This window comes from Herpailurus yagouaroundi, unplaced genomic scaffold (assembly GCF_014898765.1).
Source record: "Herpailurus yagouaroundi ecotype Mexico unplaced genomic scaffold, PumYag 184, whole genome shotgun sequence".
Classification (NCBI taxonomy): Eukaryota; Metazoa; Chordata; class Mammalia; order Carnivora; family Felidae; genus Herpailurus; species Herpailurus yagouaroundi.
In genome coordinates, this window is record NW_024412415.1 from 29,986,422 (window position 1) to 30,004,054 (window position 17,633).

The following is a 17,633-nucleotide window of genomic DNA, read 5'->3' on the forward strand; positions in this document are numbered from 1 at the left end:
GTCTAATTGAAAATTATATTTCATTGTCATTTTAACTTGTATTTTTCTGATCATAAATAATCTGACCATCTCTTCATATGCTTACAGGCTTGCTGGGGTGTCTGTTCCTTAAATGCCCGCCTAAGCCCTTGAAGTCTTTTAGCTTCTCCGGGCAGCTGAGCAGGCTCCAGAGTCTTGAGGATGGGGCCTGCCAGAGGCCTTGCACGAATGTCCAGGGCCTGGAGGCTGGGACAATCCCCCCCCTCCCCCCCCCCCCCCATCCACGGGGACCTGCAGAGCCCAGAGTGGCCCCGACCCTCCAGACTTGGATGTGAAAGGCGCGGGGCCATCGGCATGGAATGTCGAGGGAGCTCCAGGAGGCACCTGCAGCCTGGTCGGGGATGGGGACGGGGGTAGGTGATGTGCAGCTGCGCCCACATCATGCTCCAGGGCCAGGAGGGACCGAAGGGTCTGGAGCAGCGGCTTTCGCGCGCACCCTGGCGCTCCTGGGAACCCATGCCCTTCGACCCCAACTCAGCGCCCCCTTCCCTCCGCTCGCGGCGCCGCGCCCAGGCGGACGCGCGGCGGGCGGCGGGCGGCGGGCGGTGGGGCAGAGGCGCGCGCCCGGGCTGCGGAGCGGCGGCATGGAGGAGCCCCCGGCGTGGGAGAACGACGGCCGTGAGTCAGCCGCGCCGCGGGACCCGGGGGCGGGCGTGGGCAGAGCCCAGAGGATCCCCGAACCCCCGCGGGGAGCGACCAAGCCTGCGATTGGCGCTGTCCTCGTGGCCACCTCGGTCGTGGGCTTCTTTGTGGCGCCCAGAGGAACGCACACCGGGGTGGGGGGAGCATTGGCTGCGCGTCTGGGACTTGGCGGCGCCAGCGGTCCCGAGAGCAGGGAGCTGCTGCGGTGGAGACATTAGCTAGAAATAAGATGGTTATGCGATCCTTTATTGAGTACTTACTTTGTGTGCCGGGAAGAGCCAGGACAGGCATGTTATTTGATCTTCACAGAGGCCCTATGGGTAAGACATATTGTTATCGCCATTTTGCAGAAGAGAAAGCTGAGGCCCAGGGTGATTAAATAAGTTACCCAAGGTCACACAGCCGTTAAGTGGTAGAAATGCTGAAGGCCCTAGCTCTGCCAGAATGTTGAGATTGGTTGGGGAATGAAGACCATAGCAGATGGGGAAAATGAAACCCACAGGAGGGGAGCTGTGGTGTGCTGCAGGTGGGATGAGGGCACCTGAGAGTCTTGCTCAAGGAGTGTGCTCAGTGCCAGTGTCTCTGGGCCAGACAGCATCCATGTGGGCATCAGCCAGCCTGGGAGGCTTTGGCTGCACACCCTGGGAGGGGGAGAGAGAAAGATTGTGCCAATGTCCTCACACTGGGTTAAGGGGTTCTATCAAGGTGCTGTTTCAAAGGGTGCAGGGTTCTGCCTGGGTCAGAGGATCTCTTGAACCCACCCTCAAAGAATGTACAGCAATGGAGCATTAGTGTGGGGGGGAGGGAATTCTGGGCAGACTATGCATCATGGGGAAGGTCTCCCAGGCCAGGGTACAGTGTATATTTGATGTGGCCAGAAAGAGGATGCATGGGTTGAGGTGGATGGTAAAGAGATTAGGGTTGATTTCACTGGGGTCATGCAGGGTCTGCTTGCTCCCATTCAGACCCTTGGCTGTTTGCTGACACAAGCCACTAAAAGGCCACCTGTAGGCTTCCACTAAGAGAAAGGGAGTCAGAGCTGGAAGGGATCTCTACAGATACCTTTCTTCACCCTTCTGCAGTTTTACAACCAAAGAAACCAAGGCCTCTGAGGGTCACATGGCTAGCCTTAGGAACTGCTAGAAAGTAGCAGACTGGGTACTAGATCCCCAGCTTCTCTAAACTCACATCTAAAGTGCCAGCTTTTTTTCCTGAACTTGGATCATGGTGTTGTTCAGCCAAGAGGTTAAGGAAACAAAAGCTCGGGACCCAGTGCTTTTGGAGGTGTTTGAGATCTGAGAAGGGTTCTTCCAGAAGAGCCCTCTTCTCACCTTTAAGAAAGGCGTCCCCTTTGGGGGTGGGAAAGGGTGGAGCTAGCAGTGGAGACCACACTTGGAAGATGGTGTTTTTCCCCCTCCCCTGCAATATTGACCTGAAGCTGCCTCTCCCTCAAAGCCTCTTTCCTTCCATTTACTTGAGCTTGTGGTTTGATTTTCCAGGGGACCAATGAGTCTTAATTGGGACAGCATCTTATGGTTCCAATGCCTGTGAAGAGTTTTAATGATTTGTATGTCCCTCATTCATTCAACAAATGTGTGCCAAGGCCTGAATTTGGGGATTCAGCAATTAACAAATAAGACCTCCCCTGTCATGGGCTTATAATGGGGGAAGGAGACAATAAACCTCATCAATATGTAAGTATAGCATATGTCTGTGGTGAGGGGTGCTATAGAGAAAAATAATGCAGGGGGCAGGTAGGAAAGGTGCTTTCTTTGGTTGGGATTTCACAGGCTTAGAGAGCCCTGAGTGAAGGAGGCCCTACCACTTCCATGTCTTTGGCCACCAGAATTTATTCTCTGACCCCTTTGCCTCGGAGAAATAATAGTGATGATGATGATGATGGCTCTATTTGCCAGATACCATGCTAGGGGCTTTTCATATCTTATATCTAATCATTACAATAACCCTACAGGGTGGCACACATTCCCCATTTTGCAGATGAGGGAACTGAGGCACAGGATAATTAAGTAACTCAAGTCACATGGCCGGGAAGTGACTCAGAGCTGAACTTAGGGCCATGTGATCGCCCAAGGGCAGCAGCTCCAAGGTCCTTAGGTTGTATCTATGAGGCCCAGGAAAGTACAAGGCCCTCTCCCATATCTGGAAAGCAAATTGATGGCAGGACTGTCACCTCAGTGCTTTCCAGCCTTCTCTGACAAGTCACTGGCCACCTGTCCCTGGATACACCAATGGGCTAGATCTGGACATTCACATTGGACCAAACATGTAGGATGATATGGGTTTGGGGGCAATCAAACCACAGATTACCTGCCCTGTGATGACTGTGCAAAGGGCCAGCAAATATTTGTACCTTGTGCTAGTGTATCTAAACCTTTCTGGAGGAGGGACAGGTATCTATTAGTCTGAGGATTTTTGTGTCACTGATAGAAGCAGAATCTTATGGGTTCTTCCTTATGCCCAGCTTTGGGCCTGCTGTGAGCTGTAGGTGGATCAGCAAGGGTCAGATGTGGCCAGGGCCCCAAGGAGCTTGCAGTCCAGCCAAGGACACCAGACATCCTCACAAGACAAGAGCAGTCAGGATGACAGCAGTGTGGGGGTCTGGTGAGAGGTGCCCTGGACCACATCACCAGGCCTGGGTCCTCCTGGCTTGGCCACCACCCCTCTCAGCAGAGACCACCGCTGCCAATGGCAGGAGACCAGCAGGGGGAGCTCTGAGGCTCCCTCTAGTCGGAGATGATGGTGCAGCATTGAGGCAAGAGGAACCCTGAGAGAAGGCAAATCAGGGTGGGCCCCACAGCTGGGAGGCAACAGCTGGTTAGGATTGGGGATGAAGAGAGATGAGATGGAGGGACGAGGACAGAGAAGCCGGGTGATATGCCTCTGGCCTTGCCCGTGCCTGATGAAGTAGGTGGCTCAGTAAATCCTGGCTGCCTTCTTCACTGGACAAAGCCATAGGAAGGTAGTCATCAACTCCAGTGGGAATGAATTCCATTCCCTTCCTCAAGAGCTGCTCTTAGGGTCGTGAAAACTGGATGATGGGGCACCTCTGAGGGCCATGACAGGCACACACCTGGCTCCTGTGGATGGTCTTGCCATGTTGTCCCATCTTTAGGGTTTTGCTGAGTCCTGGTTGTGTGGATATGGGTTGAGTTAGTGAAGAAAAGCAGCTTGTCTGGGGACGTCCCCTAAAAGGGGGGAGAGGCATCCCTGCCACCATTTCCACCTGGAAGACCCCCTGTCTGGTACACGTTCAGGGCCAGGGAGGAGCTGTTCACCTCTCCTCTGTATGCAGTGTGGTGTGCTCTCCCCCTCATTCCATATCCCCTTTTCTGCCCCTAGTGCTTCCTCTGGAAAGGCAGCTCCATGAAGCTGCCCGTCGGAACAACATCGGAAGGATGAAGGAACTGATCCAGAGGAAAGTCAACATCAGGGCCAGAAACCACGTTCGTAAAGGGGCTCTTCCAAATCAGGGTGCCTGGATAGGAATAGTGCCTGCATGATGACACCTCCACGCAGGAGGAACAGTTCCTGGAGCCGGAGGCAGGAGCATTTGCATATGTTACTTGGGGGAGGCTCAGATTGTCCACTTTGGCTTAAGGTCTCTGAGGCCTCTCTGAAGTCAGGGATTCCTAGCCAGGCTTGGGCAATTTGAGAACTCACGCGCTCAATCCCCATCCCCCACCTGAAAGGCACACACAAGGAACAAAGGTTAGAGTCAGGAGGGCAGGGGGGTTGAAGGTCAGGAATCAGAGGCTGACAGATAGGCAGATAGGGGCAGAGGACTGGAGGGAGAAAGATGAAATGATGCCTATGGTCAGAAATCCAGGGGTTCAAGACCATGAAAGGCCAGACCGAGACAGGCTGAGCATGTGTGAGGAAGCAATTTAATTTAGATCTCTGAGCGCCCACTATGGGCCCAGGCAGGTCCTGGGGGGGCTCAAAGACCAGACAGGGAGGCACACCTAGCCCACTGATCAGACCTCAGGGAAGGCTGCCAATGGGGTGATCTATAGTCCCGCTGGGGGAGGAGACAGAGAAAAGCCATTCCTTCTGATGGGGAGCCCTGGGGATAGTCCTGGGTGCCACTCAGGGTAGCTTTTCCCTACCTTGGGGCTTCTGGCTGCCAGGCTTGTCTTGGGGGATGTCAGCCTGGGTGGGAGGTCAGTGGAGGCTGAAAGGGTTGGATGTAGGATTCCTGCATGCAGCAGAGGCTGCTCTGTCTGGGGTGACACGACAAGGGTATGACCTGGGTCTTCAGGGCCTGCCTGCCTGGGGCCCAGTAAGAGTAAAAGGAATTCCCAGGGATGTCTGATGTGCTCATCCACCTGTTTCCTGGTGGTCCTCACTCACCCCCTGAGAGGTGAGGAGGGCAGGAAGGATTAGTCCTATTTATAGCTCAAGGCAGGCACAGACAGTCAACAAGTCACCTCAGGTCACACATTTCATTGATAATTGGAGCCTCAGTCTCAGCTCCTGGGCAGACACTTGCAAGGAAGCATGGACTTGTAGGATGATAGGATGCTAATGCCAGATTCATTCATTTACTTGTTTGTTTATTCATTCAATCCGTCAGTATTTCTGAAGGGCTTACTCTGTGCCGACACTGTGCTAGGTGCTGGGGACAGAGCAGAACTTGTGCAGATGGAGTCCCTGCCCTCTTGGAGTCCGGGTGGGGAGAACAGATATTAAACAATGTGTCTCATGAACAGTTCTTTCCCACTGTGATTAAGTTGAGAGCATGTGGAGGGTCTGAGGGGGCCCCCCTACCTGTAGCAACCAGGGATTTTTGCAGGAGCCTGAGTGAAGACAGGAAGAGGGGATAGTGTGGGCAGAAGCCTTGAGGAAGGAAGACCACACAGAAAATTAGCATTTCCTTTTGTTGTTCCCTTATAAGCTAAAAACTGCAGGTCATGAGCTGGAGGAAGGAGGATTCCCCCAGTCCTGCTCACATGTGCTGAGGCCAAAGACCATGATGAACTTCCAGGGTAGTCTGACAAAGGGGTGGGGGACCAGGCCCCTTCAGCCCATTCTGAAGGAAGAAGGGGATTGACCCAGGTAGTCAGGGGCCCTCAGGGACTAGGACAATAATCCTCCGACTGGTGGCTGTCCAGCAGAGGGAGCAGCAGGAACAAAGACAGGCCGTGGGGGAGTAGTTTGGCATTTCTAAGCCGTGGCAGGCAGGGCCTCACAGGGCCTAGGGTTAGGAGTTTGTCCCAAGAGCAGTGGGAAACTGTGCAGTTTTAGGTGAGAGACGGATGGGTCTAGTCATTGTGTTTGACTATGTTCATTTCAGCTGCTGTCATGTGGAGGAGGAGAAAGGGGCCTGAGTGGGGCTGGGGCCCTGCCCTCTTGTCACTAGAGCCAGCAAAGGCCCTTCCACCCTGCAGACCAGCTGAATTGCAGCTAAGGAAGTGGGAGGGGGTGGGGAGGTGGGCCAGGCAGGCAGCTGGTGCCTCACAGCTCTTCTCTCCCTCCTGGCAGGTGGGCAGGGTAGCCCTGCACTGGGCTGCGGGTGCAGGGCATGAGCAAGCTGTGCGGCTGCTCCTGGAGCATGAGGTTGCTGTGGACGATGAGGATGCGGTAGGGGACCCCTCATTCGGGTTAATATTTCCAAATGATCCTGAGATCATATTCTCTGCCTCTCTGCCTCTCCCCTCACCCCTCTTCCCTCAGTCTTCAAGGGCCAGTGACACTGCAATGATCCCAGTTTTCCCCTGTACAGCCATAAGGACCTCTCCATTTTCAAGAGCTTTTTAGTTCTCAGCCTTTCAGTCCCACATGATACCATGTGAACAGGGAGAGATACGGGCTGTAGAACAAATAATTGGGTGCATTGATAAAGGACTTTTTAGTAAAATACTCAGGAGGTAGGTCTCTCATGATATGCCACGGGACTCTGCTCTTTAACACTTTAACCAGAGACTGGAATGAAGACTAACAGTCTTACTAACAAATTGGCAGGTGACACATTGCCGAGAGAGAGCCCTAAAGAATAACAGGGTCTAGGTTTGAGGAAAGGGCTGGGTCTGACAATGACATTTGACAGGGATACACTTAAGAATCTAAGCTTAGGGGCACGTGGGTAGCTCAGGGGATTGAATGTCCAACTCCTAATGTATTATTATTTTTAATTTTTTTAAATGTTTATTTATTTTTGAGAGAGAGAGAGTGTGAGCAGGGGAGGGCCAGAGAGAGAGGGAGACACAGAATCTGAAGCAGGCTCCAGGCTCTGAGCTGTCAGCACAGAGCTGGATGCAGGGCTTGAACTCAAGAACGGTGAGATCATGACCTGAGTCAAAGTAGATGCTCAACCAACTGAGTCACCCAGGCACTCCTGAGTGCTCAACTCTTGATTTCGGCTCAGGTCATAATCCCAGCACTGTGGGATCAAACCCCATGTCAGGCTCCATGCTGAGTGTGGAGCCTGCTTAAGATTCTCTCTTTCTCTCCCTCTGCCCCTCTCCCCAGTTCACTCTCTCTCTCACTCTAAAATTAAAAAAAAAAAGGAACACCTGGGTGGCTCAGTCTAAGCATCTGACTCTTGATTTTGGCTCAGGTCATGATCTCACAGTTTGTAAGTTTGAGCCCAGTGTTGGGCTCCGTGCTGACAGTGTAGAGCCTGCTTGGAATTCTCTCCCTCTCTCTTTGCTCCTGCTCTGCTTGCATTCTCCTTGTCTCTCACAAAATAATTAAATAATGGGGTGCCTGGGTGGCTCAGTCAGTTAAGCATCCAACTTCAGCTCGGGTCATGATCTCACAGTTCATGATTTCGAGCCCTGCGTCGGGCTCTGTGCTGACAGCTCAGAGCCTGGAGCCTGCTTCGGATTCTGTGTCTCCTCTTCTCTCTGCCCCTCCCATGCTCATGCTCTGTCTCTCTCTGTCTCTCAATAATAAATAAATGTTAAAAAATTAAATAAAATAAGTAGATAAATAAATAAATTTTAAGGCATTATAAACTCCCCTGCAGAGATTTACCTTTAACAGAAATACTTTTCTTTGCCCTGGATTCTCTTTGCTCCCAGGCCCCAGCATAAGGGGGAGCTTAATTACAAACTGGGGCTAGGGGGTGTGGCAGCAACATCTTCTTCCCCACTCCTGCCCCATCTCCTCGTTTAGAGCTGTTGCTAAAAGGAGAGTATCAGGGCGCTGGGTGGCTCAGTTGGTTAAGGGTCTGACTTCGGTTCAGGTCACAATCTCACGGTTGGTGGGTTGAAGCCCCGCGTCAGGCTCTGTGCTAACAGCTCGGAGCCTGGAGCCTGCTTCTGATGCTGTGTCTCCCTCTCTCTCTGTCCCCCCACCCCCCCACGCCCCCACTCACATTATATCTCTCTCTGTCTCTCAAAAATAAATTAAAAATAAATCTCTTAAAAGGAGAATATCTAGGATCCTTAGTCTGAGTTTCCCAATAAAATACTGGAATGTCATGCGATAGGCCTTTGCCCCCAAAGACCCCTCCACTGTTACCACTGTGCTCTGTTATTTCTTATTTCTTCCTTGAGGGAATGAGTGAGAAAAGAAGGTATGAGGAAGAATAGTTAAGAGAGAGTGCTTTTATAACTCTTCTCTATTTTCTTTGCAAATAGTAATAAATGTATTTTGAAAATTAAGAAAGGTGATGAATATGCCTACTTTAGTAACAGAAGGGTGAGGGAGAAAAGAGAGGGAAATCCTGCTGTTGGGGGGAAGGTCTCTAGGGATATGCCATAGGGCTCTGTCCTGGACAGTTCTTGGAACTAGGATGCAGAAGTATCCCTGGGGTTCCCACTGACAGGAGGCTCTGGCTCTCATGACTCTCCTCTCCCAGCCCTGAGCCTTGATCCTTTTCATTCCCAGGTTCCTGTGGGCTTCCCGCCCCCACCCGCCCAGGGCTGGGGATGAGTATACATTCTCTCCCTCAGCCAGCCAGCCCACAATTACTGATATTCTACCCAGTGCTGGGTCTTCCGCATAACCCCATGAGGGCAGAGGTCAGGGAAGGGGCTCTGATGATCTCAGAGTGCTTCACAGATGCTGGGGAAGAGCTCCTGCAAACAGGTGGTGAGCCGCCATCAAAAAAGGGCCCAGACATATTCTCAGTTGTTCCAAAGGGCATGTGGGGTGGAAGGCACCAGGGATTCAGATTTTAGTACAGCGGAAAGAGGGGCTTTCCAACAGTGAGTGGTGTTTTTCAGTGCAGTGGATGTCTTTGTAAGGTGGCAAGGCATCTGCTGGCTTAAGCCATCTGCCTGGAGGACGTCCTGTAGGAGATTCAAACAGTTGGTTCTCAAACACCAGTCCAGGGTGAGGTCTTTACCAGTCACAGCAAATCAGAAAATAAGAACAATGTAGTGTGTTTTTCATGAAGCTGTATTTGGAAAGAGCATCTTCTCTAATTAGTTTCTCCCCAACTTTTTGTATTAAAATGTTCCTGCTTTTTTTTTTTAAAGAACTTTTTTAATGTTTATTCATTTTTGAGGGGGGGATGAGGGGCAGACAGAGAGGAGGACAGAGGATCCAAACCAGGTTCTGTGCTGACAGCACAGACAGTGTGGGGCTTGAACTCATGAACTGTGAGATCATGACCCGACCTGAAGTTGGACGCTCACCCGACTGAGCCACCCAGGCATCCCTAAAATGTTCCTTGTTTATTACATGATGGGGAGAATAGATGGTAGCTGTTTTCTTTTTAAATTTTATTTAGCAAAAACAAAAGTTTGCAATAATCAGCCCCTATTTTGGGCTTTACTAAAAAGTCCTATTTCTATATTTTGTCTCAGCCCCTATTTTTAAAAAATGCCGTGGTTTTTATATTCCTAAATCTTGGTGCTCCCCAGCCTGGGTGGCACTTATGGTCCCTATGGTTGTATGATTTTCAGTGCAGACATGGGCCCAGGTGGCACAGCCATACCTGCTTACATTCTTCTCACCTCCCTGTGTCCTCTCCCCCAGTTTGGGATGAACTCGCTTCTCCTGTCTGCCTGGTTCGGCCACTTACAGATCCTGCAGATCTTGGTCAACTCTGGGGCCAAGATCCACTGCAAGAACAAGGTAAGGCCTCGGATGGCAGACCCCTTGCTCCCGGAGTCTCTGCCGCCTCTGTGCCCTGCCCCTGCAGCATGGGTCTGCCCCCACCTCTGCTCCCTCCTACTCCCCAGGTGACTCTGCTGCCCCAGCTTGCCCCTGCCTTCTGAGAACCCTCTGGAAGTCGCAGCTGAGCTCAGCCCCGTGAAGTTGGGACGCTCAGTGTTTCCACTGGGGCTGGGAGAAGTTGCTGGGGTGGTTCTTCCATCAGCATTAAAAGCCTCTTTCTTCTAATGCCCCCGACCCTTTACCACTCTGCCATGTTGGAATAGTCCCTAGCCCTCTGGGCAGCCTCCTTATTCACACAGGAGGAGTCAAAGTAGTACCCTCAGAGGGTGGTTAGGAAGATTTAATGAGAGAGGTCGGGGCCTCCTCCCCTCTTCTTCTGGGCCCTGTCTCCCTTGGGTGGAAGGAGGAAAGTTCTGGTTACCAAACGCTGGGACCTTGGGCAAATTACTTTAGCATCCTGAGCCTCAGTTTTCACACTGGGGAAATGGGGATGCTAGTACCCACCTCTGAGCTGAGGGAGAAACTCAGTACTCTGTGTAAAGTACCTGGCTCAGTGCCTGGCACATTAGGGAACCTGGCAGTCTCTCCCGGCTCATTGGTGTGCTCTGTGGTATGAGGGAGGAGGGTCCCCAGCAAGTCAGATCTCTGCTGGGGATCTCTGCACTGGTGTCTCACCTTTTAGGGGGTCATTGGCCCTTATGAAAATGCAAACATTTCTGGACCAAACGCTGTCAGCCAGGGGTTCTCAATCTGGAGATCCTTTAGAACTCAGGGTGGGGAAAAAAGGGACATTTTTATTTTTAGAAACTTCTATTTAAAGGTTTAGTATTAGTTGCAATGATGAGCGAATGCAAGAGTGGAAGTGGCATGGTCTTTTGAAGCCAAGGCTGGGAAGTCACACGATACCACTTCGACTATATTTTATTGCTTGAAGCCCCTTGCAGGGCCTGCCTGGATTCAGGGGATAGAGAATATTGGATTCTCCCCCTTAATGAGAAGAGTACACAATCCCATTGCTTTGGGTGTTTCCAGAGGTGTGAGGAATAGTTGTGTCCATCTTTGCAAGCAGTCCCACCCACTACTTTTCTATTCCTTGTTCGAGGACCTCCCTGGAGGTATTTATCTCACCTGTAGAGGAACCTTGAGCCAGGCCATGACTGCACCACACTCTGTTTGGCCCTGGAGTTTTCTTTCCCCCCACTGTTTACCTGGCTCTACTTTGCCAGGCACTGGTGATATCTAGAGTTTTACCAAACTATAGGCTGTATTAACATTTCAGCAGTTTTTCTGTTAATGTCCTACAAAGTATTTAATCATCTTGTCTCCTTACTCTCCTCCAATTTTATGACAATTTCTCAGTCTTTCCTTGTTTTTCACGACCTTGACACTTTTGAATAGCACTGGTCAGGTATTGTGCACAATGTCCTTTAATTTGGGTTTGTCTGATGTTTTTCTCATGATTAGAATGGGGTCATGGAATTTGGAGTAGAAAACCACAGAGGTTAAGTGTCCTTCATTGCCTCCTGTCAGGGGATATATGATACTGTCCAGTGACAAAACAAAAATAATTTATTTAAATAAACTCTCTGCCATTGAGCCACCCAGGCACTCCTGAGTGTCCAATGCAAGGCCTTGGTAGTGTGGGACTCGAACTCCCAACCTAAAGATCAACTGAGCCAGCCAGGTGCCCCCAAAAGGCAGCTTTGTAGCAAGTTTAATGTCCTTTATTCGAAAGAAAACAGTCCCTGGGTTGGGGGAGTACAGCCCTTCACAACAGTTGAACACTCTTCTGGAGAGATTTTGGGTAAGAGCGAATTTTATAGAGCCCCCAAAGCAGCAACACAGAAATGGCAGGATTGGCTGCTAGGGGGATTTCTTTGTAAGGCTAGTGGGTCCTGTTTTCTAGGGTCAGGGGAGCTAGTACAGCTGAGTGTATGTTAGATTGTCATTGTTCTACGTTAGGTTTCCTGTAAGTGCAGGCTGAGGTAGATTTAGATTTGTGACCTGGGCCAGGTCACTGGGGCAGCCTTCATTTTGTAGGTCTCAATATAAGAATTAACTTTATCAGTACCAACATGGCCCGTCACTGGTGATGTTACCTTGATCCAGTTCTGATACCAACTCCAATGTGTGTGCTTTTTTCCACACCACCAAGCAATTAAGTCAATTCTCCATGGACACTGACTGGGTTTCCCACAAATTTAACTCAATTCCAATACTATCTGCCTAAAGATAGTGTCAGATTCCACTGGTTAAGGGTTTAGACCTCCAAGACCACCCCCATTTCAGAAGCCAATCCCAAGTCCAGGCTGTTACCTGGGCTTCTGACCAATTAGCTATAAATCAGAGTTTCCTACCACCCCCTCCTTAGTTTTGATTAATTTGCTAGAGCAGCTCACAGAACTCAGGAAACTAGTTTACTCACTAGATCATAAATTTATTACAAAGGATATTAAAGGATACAAATCAATAGCCAGATGAAGAGATACATAGGGTGAGGTCCTGAACAAAGGAATTTCTGTCCTTGTGGATCATGGGACCCGGCATATGGCTGTGTTCTTGAGTTCACCAACCTGGAAGTTCTCCGAACCCGGTCCTTTCCCGTTTTTATGGCGGCTTCGTTTCATAGACAGGATAGATTAAATTCTTGACCATTGGTGATTGACTCAACCTCCAGCCTCTCTCCCCTCCCTGGAGGTCAGGGGGTGGGGCTGAAAGTTCCAACCCTCTGGTCTAGTTGGTTCCCCAGGCAACCAGTCCCCCATCCCCCTCCCCCCACCACGTCTTCAGTTACCTTGGGGCTTCCCTTGTAACCAAATTAACGTTAACAGTAGACGTCTTAACCGCCCTGTACACTTAGAAAATTCCAAAGGTTTTAGGACCTATGTGCCAGAAACAGGATCAAGCCCAAATATATATTTCTTATTATAAACCATAATTTCACGCTTGATCACGTGGTTAAGTGGTGTCGCCCAGGTTTCTCCATTGGAGTGTTAGCATTTTTCCCTTCCCAAACTCTATTGTCAGAAATGCTTTGTGGTTTTAATTTACATTTCAATAATGACTAATGATGTTAGATATCTTTTCATATGCTTCTTTGCCACCTTTATATCTTCTTTGTGTCCAAATGACTTTTTAATTGGGTTGTTTAATATCTCATCGATGAGTTTTTAGAGTTCTTTATAAATTTTGGAAGTGTTTCAAGATAAATTATAGACATCACTATACTTCCCTCTAAATACTCCGTATGCATAACATTCACTAGAATTCAATTTCTTTGCTTAAAATGAAATATACAAGTCTTAAGTTTATATTCACTGGGATTTGACAAATTTTACTTCAGCGTAATCCAAATTACTGTCAAGATGTACAACATCATTCTGTTGATTTTTATGATCTATCGATGGTTGCAATCCATTTGAAAAACAGTGCTCTAAACAATCTAGCTATAATGCAATGCCTTGGTAGAAGCTCTGGGCTATAAACAGGATTTGCAAACCTCCCTCACTAAAATATTGCTTCTGGAGCCAAGAGACCATCTTTCTGCCGACCCCTTTTCCCACCCTGGCCACTTCTGTCTGTTAAAGAACAAAATTCAAGTGAGTAAATTTAAAGATCTAATTGGCTTTATTCAATGATTCATGAATTGGGCAGCATCCCATCTAGCAAATAGAAAGGAGCTCCAGGGAGCTGTATAAAATGAAAGACTTTTATAGGCAAAAGAAAGTGGGGCAAAGAAGTTATTCCAGCAAAGACTGGATTGTTTTAGGAAAGATCACCTTCCTTCAGGGGACAGTGGGGGTGGTCTATCAGGTGGTTGTTTGTTTTTTTTAAGTTTATTTATTTATTTGGAGAATGGGGGAGTGACAGAGAGAGAGAGGGAGAAAGAGAGAGAGAGAGAGAGAGGGAAAATCCCAGGCAGGCTCTGCACTGTCAGTGCAGAGCCCAATGCAGGGCTCCAACTCATGAACCATTAGACCCTTAACCAACTAAGCCATTCAGGTGCCCCTGTCAGGTGGATTTCCTCCCTATTGTTGACCAGGAAGATCCAGACTGACTGGCTAAGATGACTTATCTGGGAGAGGCTGAAGCTGCAGTTAGCTTAGGTATTAAAGTCTTGATTTGGTGATGGGTGGGCCTTAGCACAGGTGACTCCATTTTGGGTCTGTTTTCTCCTTTTTAACACCTCCTAGTCCTTGCAGACCCCATCAGCTCTCACTCCTCCCCAGAAGGTTAGGAGGTTATCACCTAGAGACAGACACTGGGGACTTAGTCACCTTCTTCTTTTGGGGCCGTGTCAAGGTAAGCAGATGCTAGAACCTTATAACAATGTCCTGTGGTGGGTAGTATTCTGAGGACTATTAGTGCTATACAACCTCACCTTACATCCCGAATTATTTTTCAGCGTATAACAAAACTTGCTGTAGAGGATGCTGTCCAACCCCCTCAGCCACCCACTGAGGTAGTCAGGGGTTATTATCCTGATTTGACCTATAAGAAAATGGAGGCTTATAGAGGTACAGATAACTTGGTTAAGACCAGACTGCATTGCTGATAAATGCTGGAGCTGGGATTTGAACTCTGGCGTCCCGATTCCTACCAGGCTCTGTGAGGCTGAGTGGGCACTTGTGGTTTTCCCCATTTATATACTGTGTTGTTTCCATGGTAAAGCTGTGTTCTAGGTTGCAAACATTCACCATTTGGGAGACAGCCAGTGGGTGAGAAGGGTCCTCCTTGGTAGACTGTAGGGACCACCCTGGGCTTGTTTCCAGGACGGCCTGACATTACTACACTGTGCAGCCCAAAAAGGCCACGTGCCAGTGCTCGCATTCATAATGGAAGACCTGGAGGATGTGCCCCTGGACCAAGCTGACAAGGTAAGAGTGGCCTCAAGGCTGTTTGTCCTTCCCGTTGGGCTTGGGGCTCCTGGGGCCACTCCTGCCCATTCCTTAAGTGCATCCTTTGAGCTATGAGGGTAGTGCAGACTGGACCCTCCCTCAGGGAACTGCAGGCCTAGAAGGGGCATTAGGGCACAAATGAGTCAGATAAAGGAGGAACATGATCAGTTCCCTCAGAGAGGTTCTGATAAGGACTAACTAGGTAGGTTAGAGACAGGAGCCACTGCTTTCTGCTTCCTGGAAGAGGTGGCATTTGGTGAATGAACTGGGTTAATGAACTGGGTTTTGTTGGTAAGATTGGAAAGCGGGGAGGTTTTATAAATAGAGAGGAGAGCATTGCTAAAGCTTTAGAGGTAGAAAAGGGCCCTTTGTGTGTGAGTTTGGATGGTTTGTGATTTGGGGAGTGAGAGCCAGGGGGCTTGTTGGGAGCCCTGCATGGAAATCTCCACTGACTTCAAGCCTCAGAAATCTGTCCTTTATTCAGTATGCAGCAGGAAGCCACAGAAGGATTTCAGTGGGGGAGGAACCCCACCCAGTGGGATCTTGTTGGAGAGTTCAGTCTGGGCTTTCCAGGGAAAGCATGTAGGGTAAGGGGAGGGGAGAGCTTCTGGGTCAGGAGAGGCCCTCCGCAAGCCCAGAGTAGTTGGCTAGGTGGGCAGGGTGGGTGTGCCCACTGCAGGGTGAAGAAGGGCCACTTTCTTCCCCTCCCCCGTCAGCTGGGAAGGACAGCGTTTCACAGGGCTGCTGAGCATGGGCAGCTGGACGCTCTGGACTTCCTTGTGGGCTCTGGCTGCGAGCACAGTGTGAAAGATAAGGTACTGTAACTGGGTCCCAGGGGAGGGAGGTGACCAGTGTGGCACTGGCAGCTTACCTGTGCTGCCTTCTTTGTCGTCGTCTTCTTCTTCTTCTTCTTTTAAAAGCTTATTTATTTATTTTGAGAGAGAGCGCAAGAGATCACGCATGCGAATGCATGCAAGCTGGGGAGGGGCAGAGAGAGAGGGAGAGAGACAATCCCAAGCAGGCCCCGCACTGTTGACACGGGGCTTGAACCCATGAGCCATGAGATCATGACCTGAGCTGAAATCAAGAGTTGGATGCTTAACTGACTGAGCCACCTAGGCGTCCCTTACCTGCACCTACTTCTGACTCCAGTGTGCTGGAGGGGCAGGCAGCTTAAGGATCAGAGAGTGTCTGATGTTCACCCGGCAGCCATTTCTTGAGCACATGCTATGGGTCCTCCCTGTGCTGCTGGTGAGAAGCACAGATATCCAAGAGTCATAGTTTCTTTTCTTTTTCTTAATTTTTTTATATTTATTTTTGAGAGAGAGCGCGAGCGAGCAGGGGAGGGGCAGAGAGAGAGGGAGACACAGAATCAGAAGCAGGCTCCAGGCTTCACACTGTCAGCACAGAGCCTGACACGGGGCTCGAACCCACGAACCGTGAGATCACGACCTGAGCTGAAGTCAGGCGCTTAACCAACTGAGCCACCCAGGCGTCCCCCTAAGACATAGTTTTTCACTCAAGGAACCTGATGCCACAGCCCTAGTGGAAACCTGTGATCAGATGTGGGGAGCCAGGATGGCACACTTTTGGCTGGTGGTGCTGCCTGGAGTGGTTTTGAGCAGCACTGTGATGCCCCTGAGGATGTCTATTGTTGGGGGTGAGGGGAAGAGTTAGGGGGTGGTGGTGGCCCCACACCTGCTGGTTATTTACTTTCTTTGTGATTTAGTCTTCTACTATGGTTATGGCAAAAATAGAATGAGAGCCGGAGGAGGGAGCAGTTCGTTCAGGGTGGAGAGTTTATTAGCAGGATTTCACCAATCTGAGAAGAGGGGAGGGCTGGGGATTGAAGAGGTAACCCTGCAAATGACTCCTATCAGGGGCCATTGTGAATCATTAGGCAAGTATGTTGCAGCAAATTCTAAACAATGCTTCCAACAAAGGGACAGACTTCATAATTTTTTTATTAAAAAAATTTTTTTTAAGTTTATTTTGAGAGAGAAATAGAGCACAAACGGGGGAGGGGCAGAGAGAGAGGAAGAGAGAGAGAATCCTAAGCAACTTCATGCTGTTAGGCTTAGGAGTGGGACTTGAACACATAAATTGTGAGATCATGACCTGAGCTGAAACCCAGAGTCGAAAGCTTAACTGACTGAGCCACCTAGGCACCCTGGGACCGACTTCATTATTAATCTCCTGATTAATGTGCTTGGCCAGCATAAAGGAGTTCTGTTTATAAGTTAGTGACAGAGAGCTCATATATAAATTCACCACAGGGTCTTAGAACTGGAAGTGTTCTTCATTAAGGGCCAATTCAACATTCTCATTTTATAGATGTGGAAACTAAGGTCCAGAGAGGGGGATGCTTTAGCCAAGGTCACACAGCAAAGACAGAGGTTCATCTGGGTTTGGAATTAGTAACCTAATGTCCAGCCCTGGGCTGCTGCCTCTCTTCAAGCTGCCTCATGAGGCACTAAGCCCTTGGGGTCTGCACTCAATCCAGCTGTCCACACTCATCCTTTTGGTCCTGAGAATCAGATCAGGCTGATTTTCTTCATTCTGGAAACATGGGCTGAGCAGGTCACGCTCTGGACTAGGCTGTGGGCCAGGAACTGGGAGTACAGAGAGGAGTAAAGGACTGTGCCTGCCAGGACCCATCTACCCAGGAGGCAAAAACATGATTGTACTCAGGGTGCCAGGAAGGCTGGAGCACCAAAACCGGAAACCAAGCAAAGCCCAGCTTTGATGAGCTTACCCAGAATCTTGCAATCAGAAATTCTAGAAAGAAGATTTTAAAGTTGCATGCCCCTGTTATGTTTTGTATTTTCAGGTGAAAAGTGTTTTTATTTTGAATTTCTTTGAGGGAGGAGGCATAGTAAGCTTCTCTAGGCTCTGGGCCACTGAATGTCTGACTCCTGCTAGGACCCCACGGCCTGCTAAGGTAGACCTCTGAGACCCCCCCCC

General features: G+C 49.7%; 1 protein-coding gene across 1 annotated transcript in view; it reads left to right on the forward strand.

Moving 5' to 3' along the window:
• Nucleotides 1-595: 595 nt before the first annotated feature.
• The window catches only part of ANKDD1A (ankyrin repeat and death domain containing 1A), a 38,311-nt gene continuing 21,273 nt past the window's right edge, over nt 596-17,633 (forward strand). The window contains exons 1-7 of the mRNA XM_040492180.1: nt 596-657; nt 4,042-4,145; nt 6,184-6,458; nt 8,874-8,982; nt 9,631-9,729; nt 14,544-14,648; nt 15,386-15,484. Of these exons, the coding sequence (XP_040348114.1) occupies nt 624-657; nt 4,042-4,145; nt 6,184-6,458; nt 8,874-8,982; nt 9,631-9,729; nt 14,544-14,648; nt 15,386-15,484 (825 nt within the window). The 5' untranslated portion in view covers nt 596-623. The remainder of the gene's footprint in view (nt 658-4,041; nt 4,146-6,183; nt 6,459-8,873; nt 8,983-9,630; nt 9,730-14,543; nt 14,649-15,385; nt 15,485-17,633) is intronic.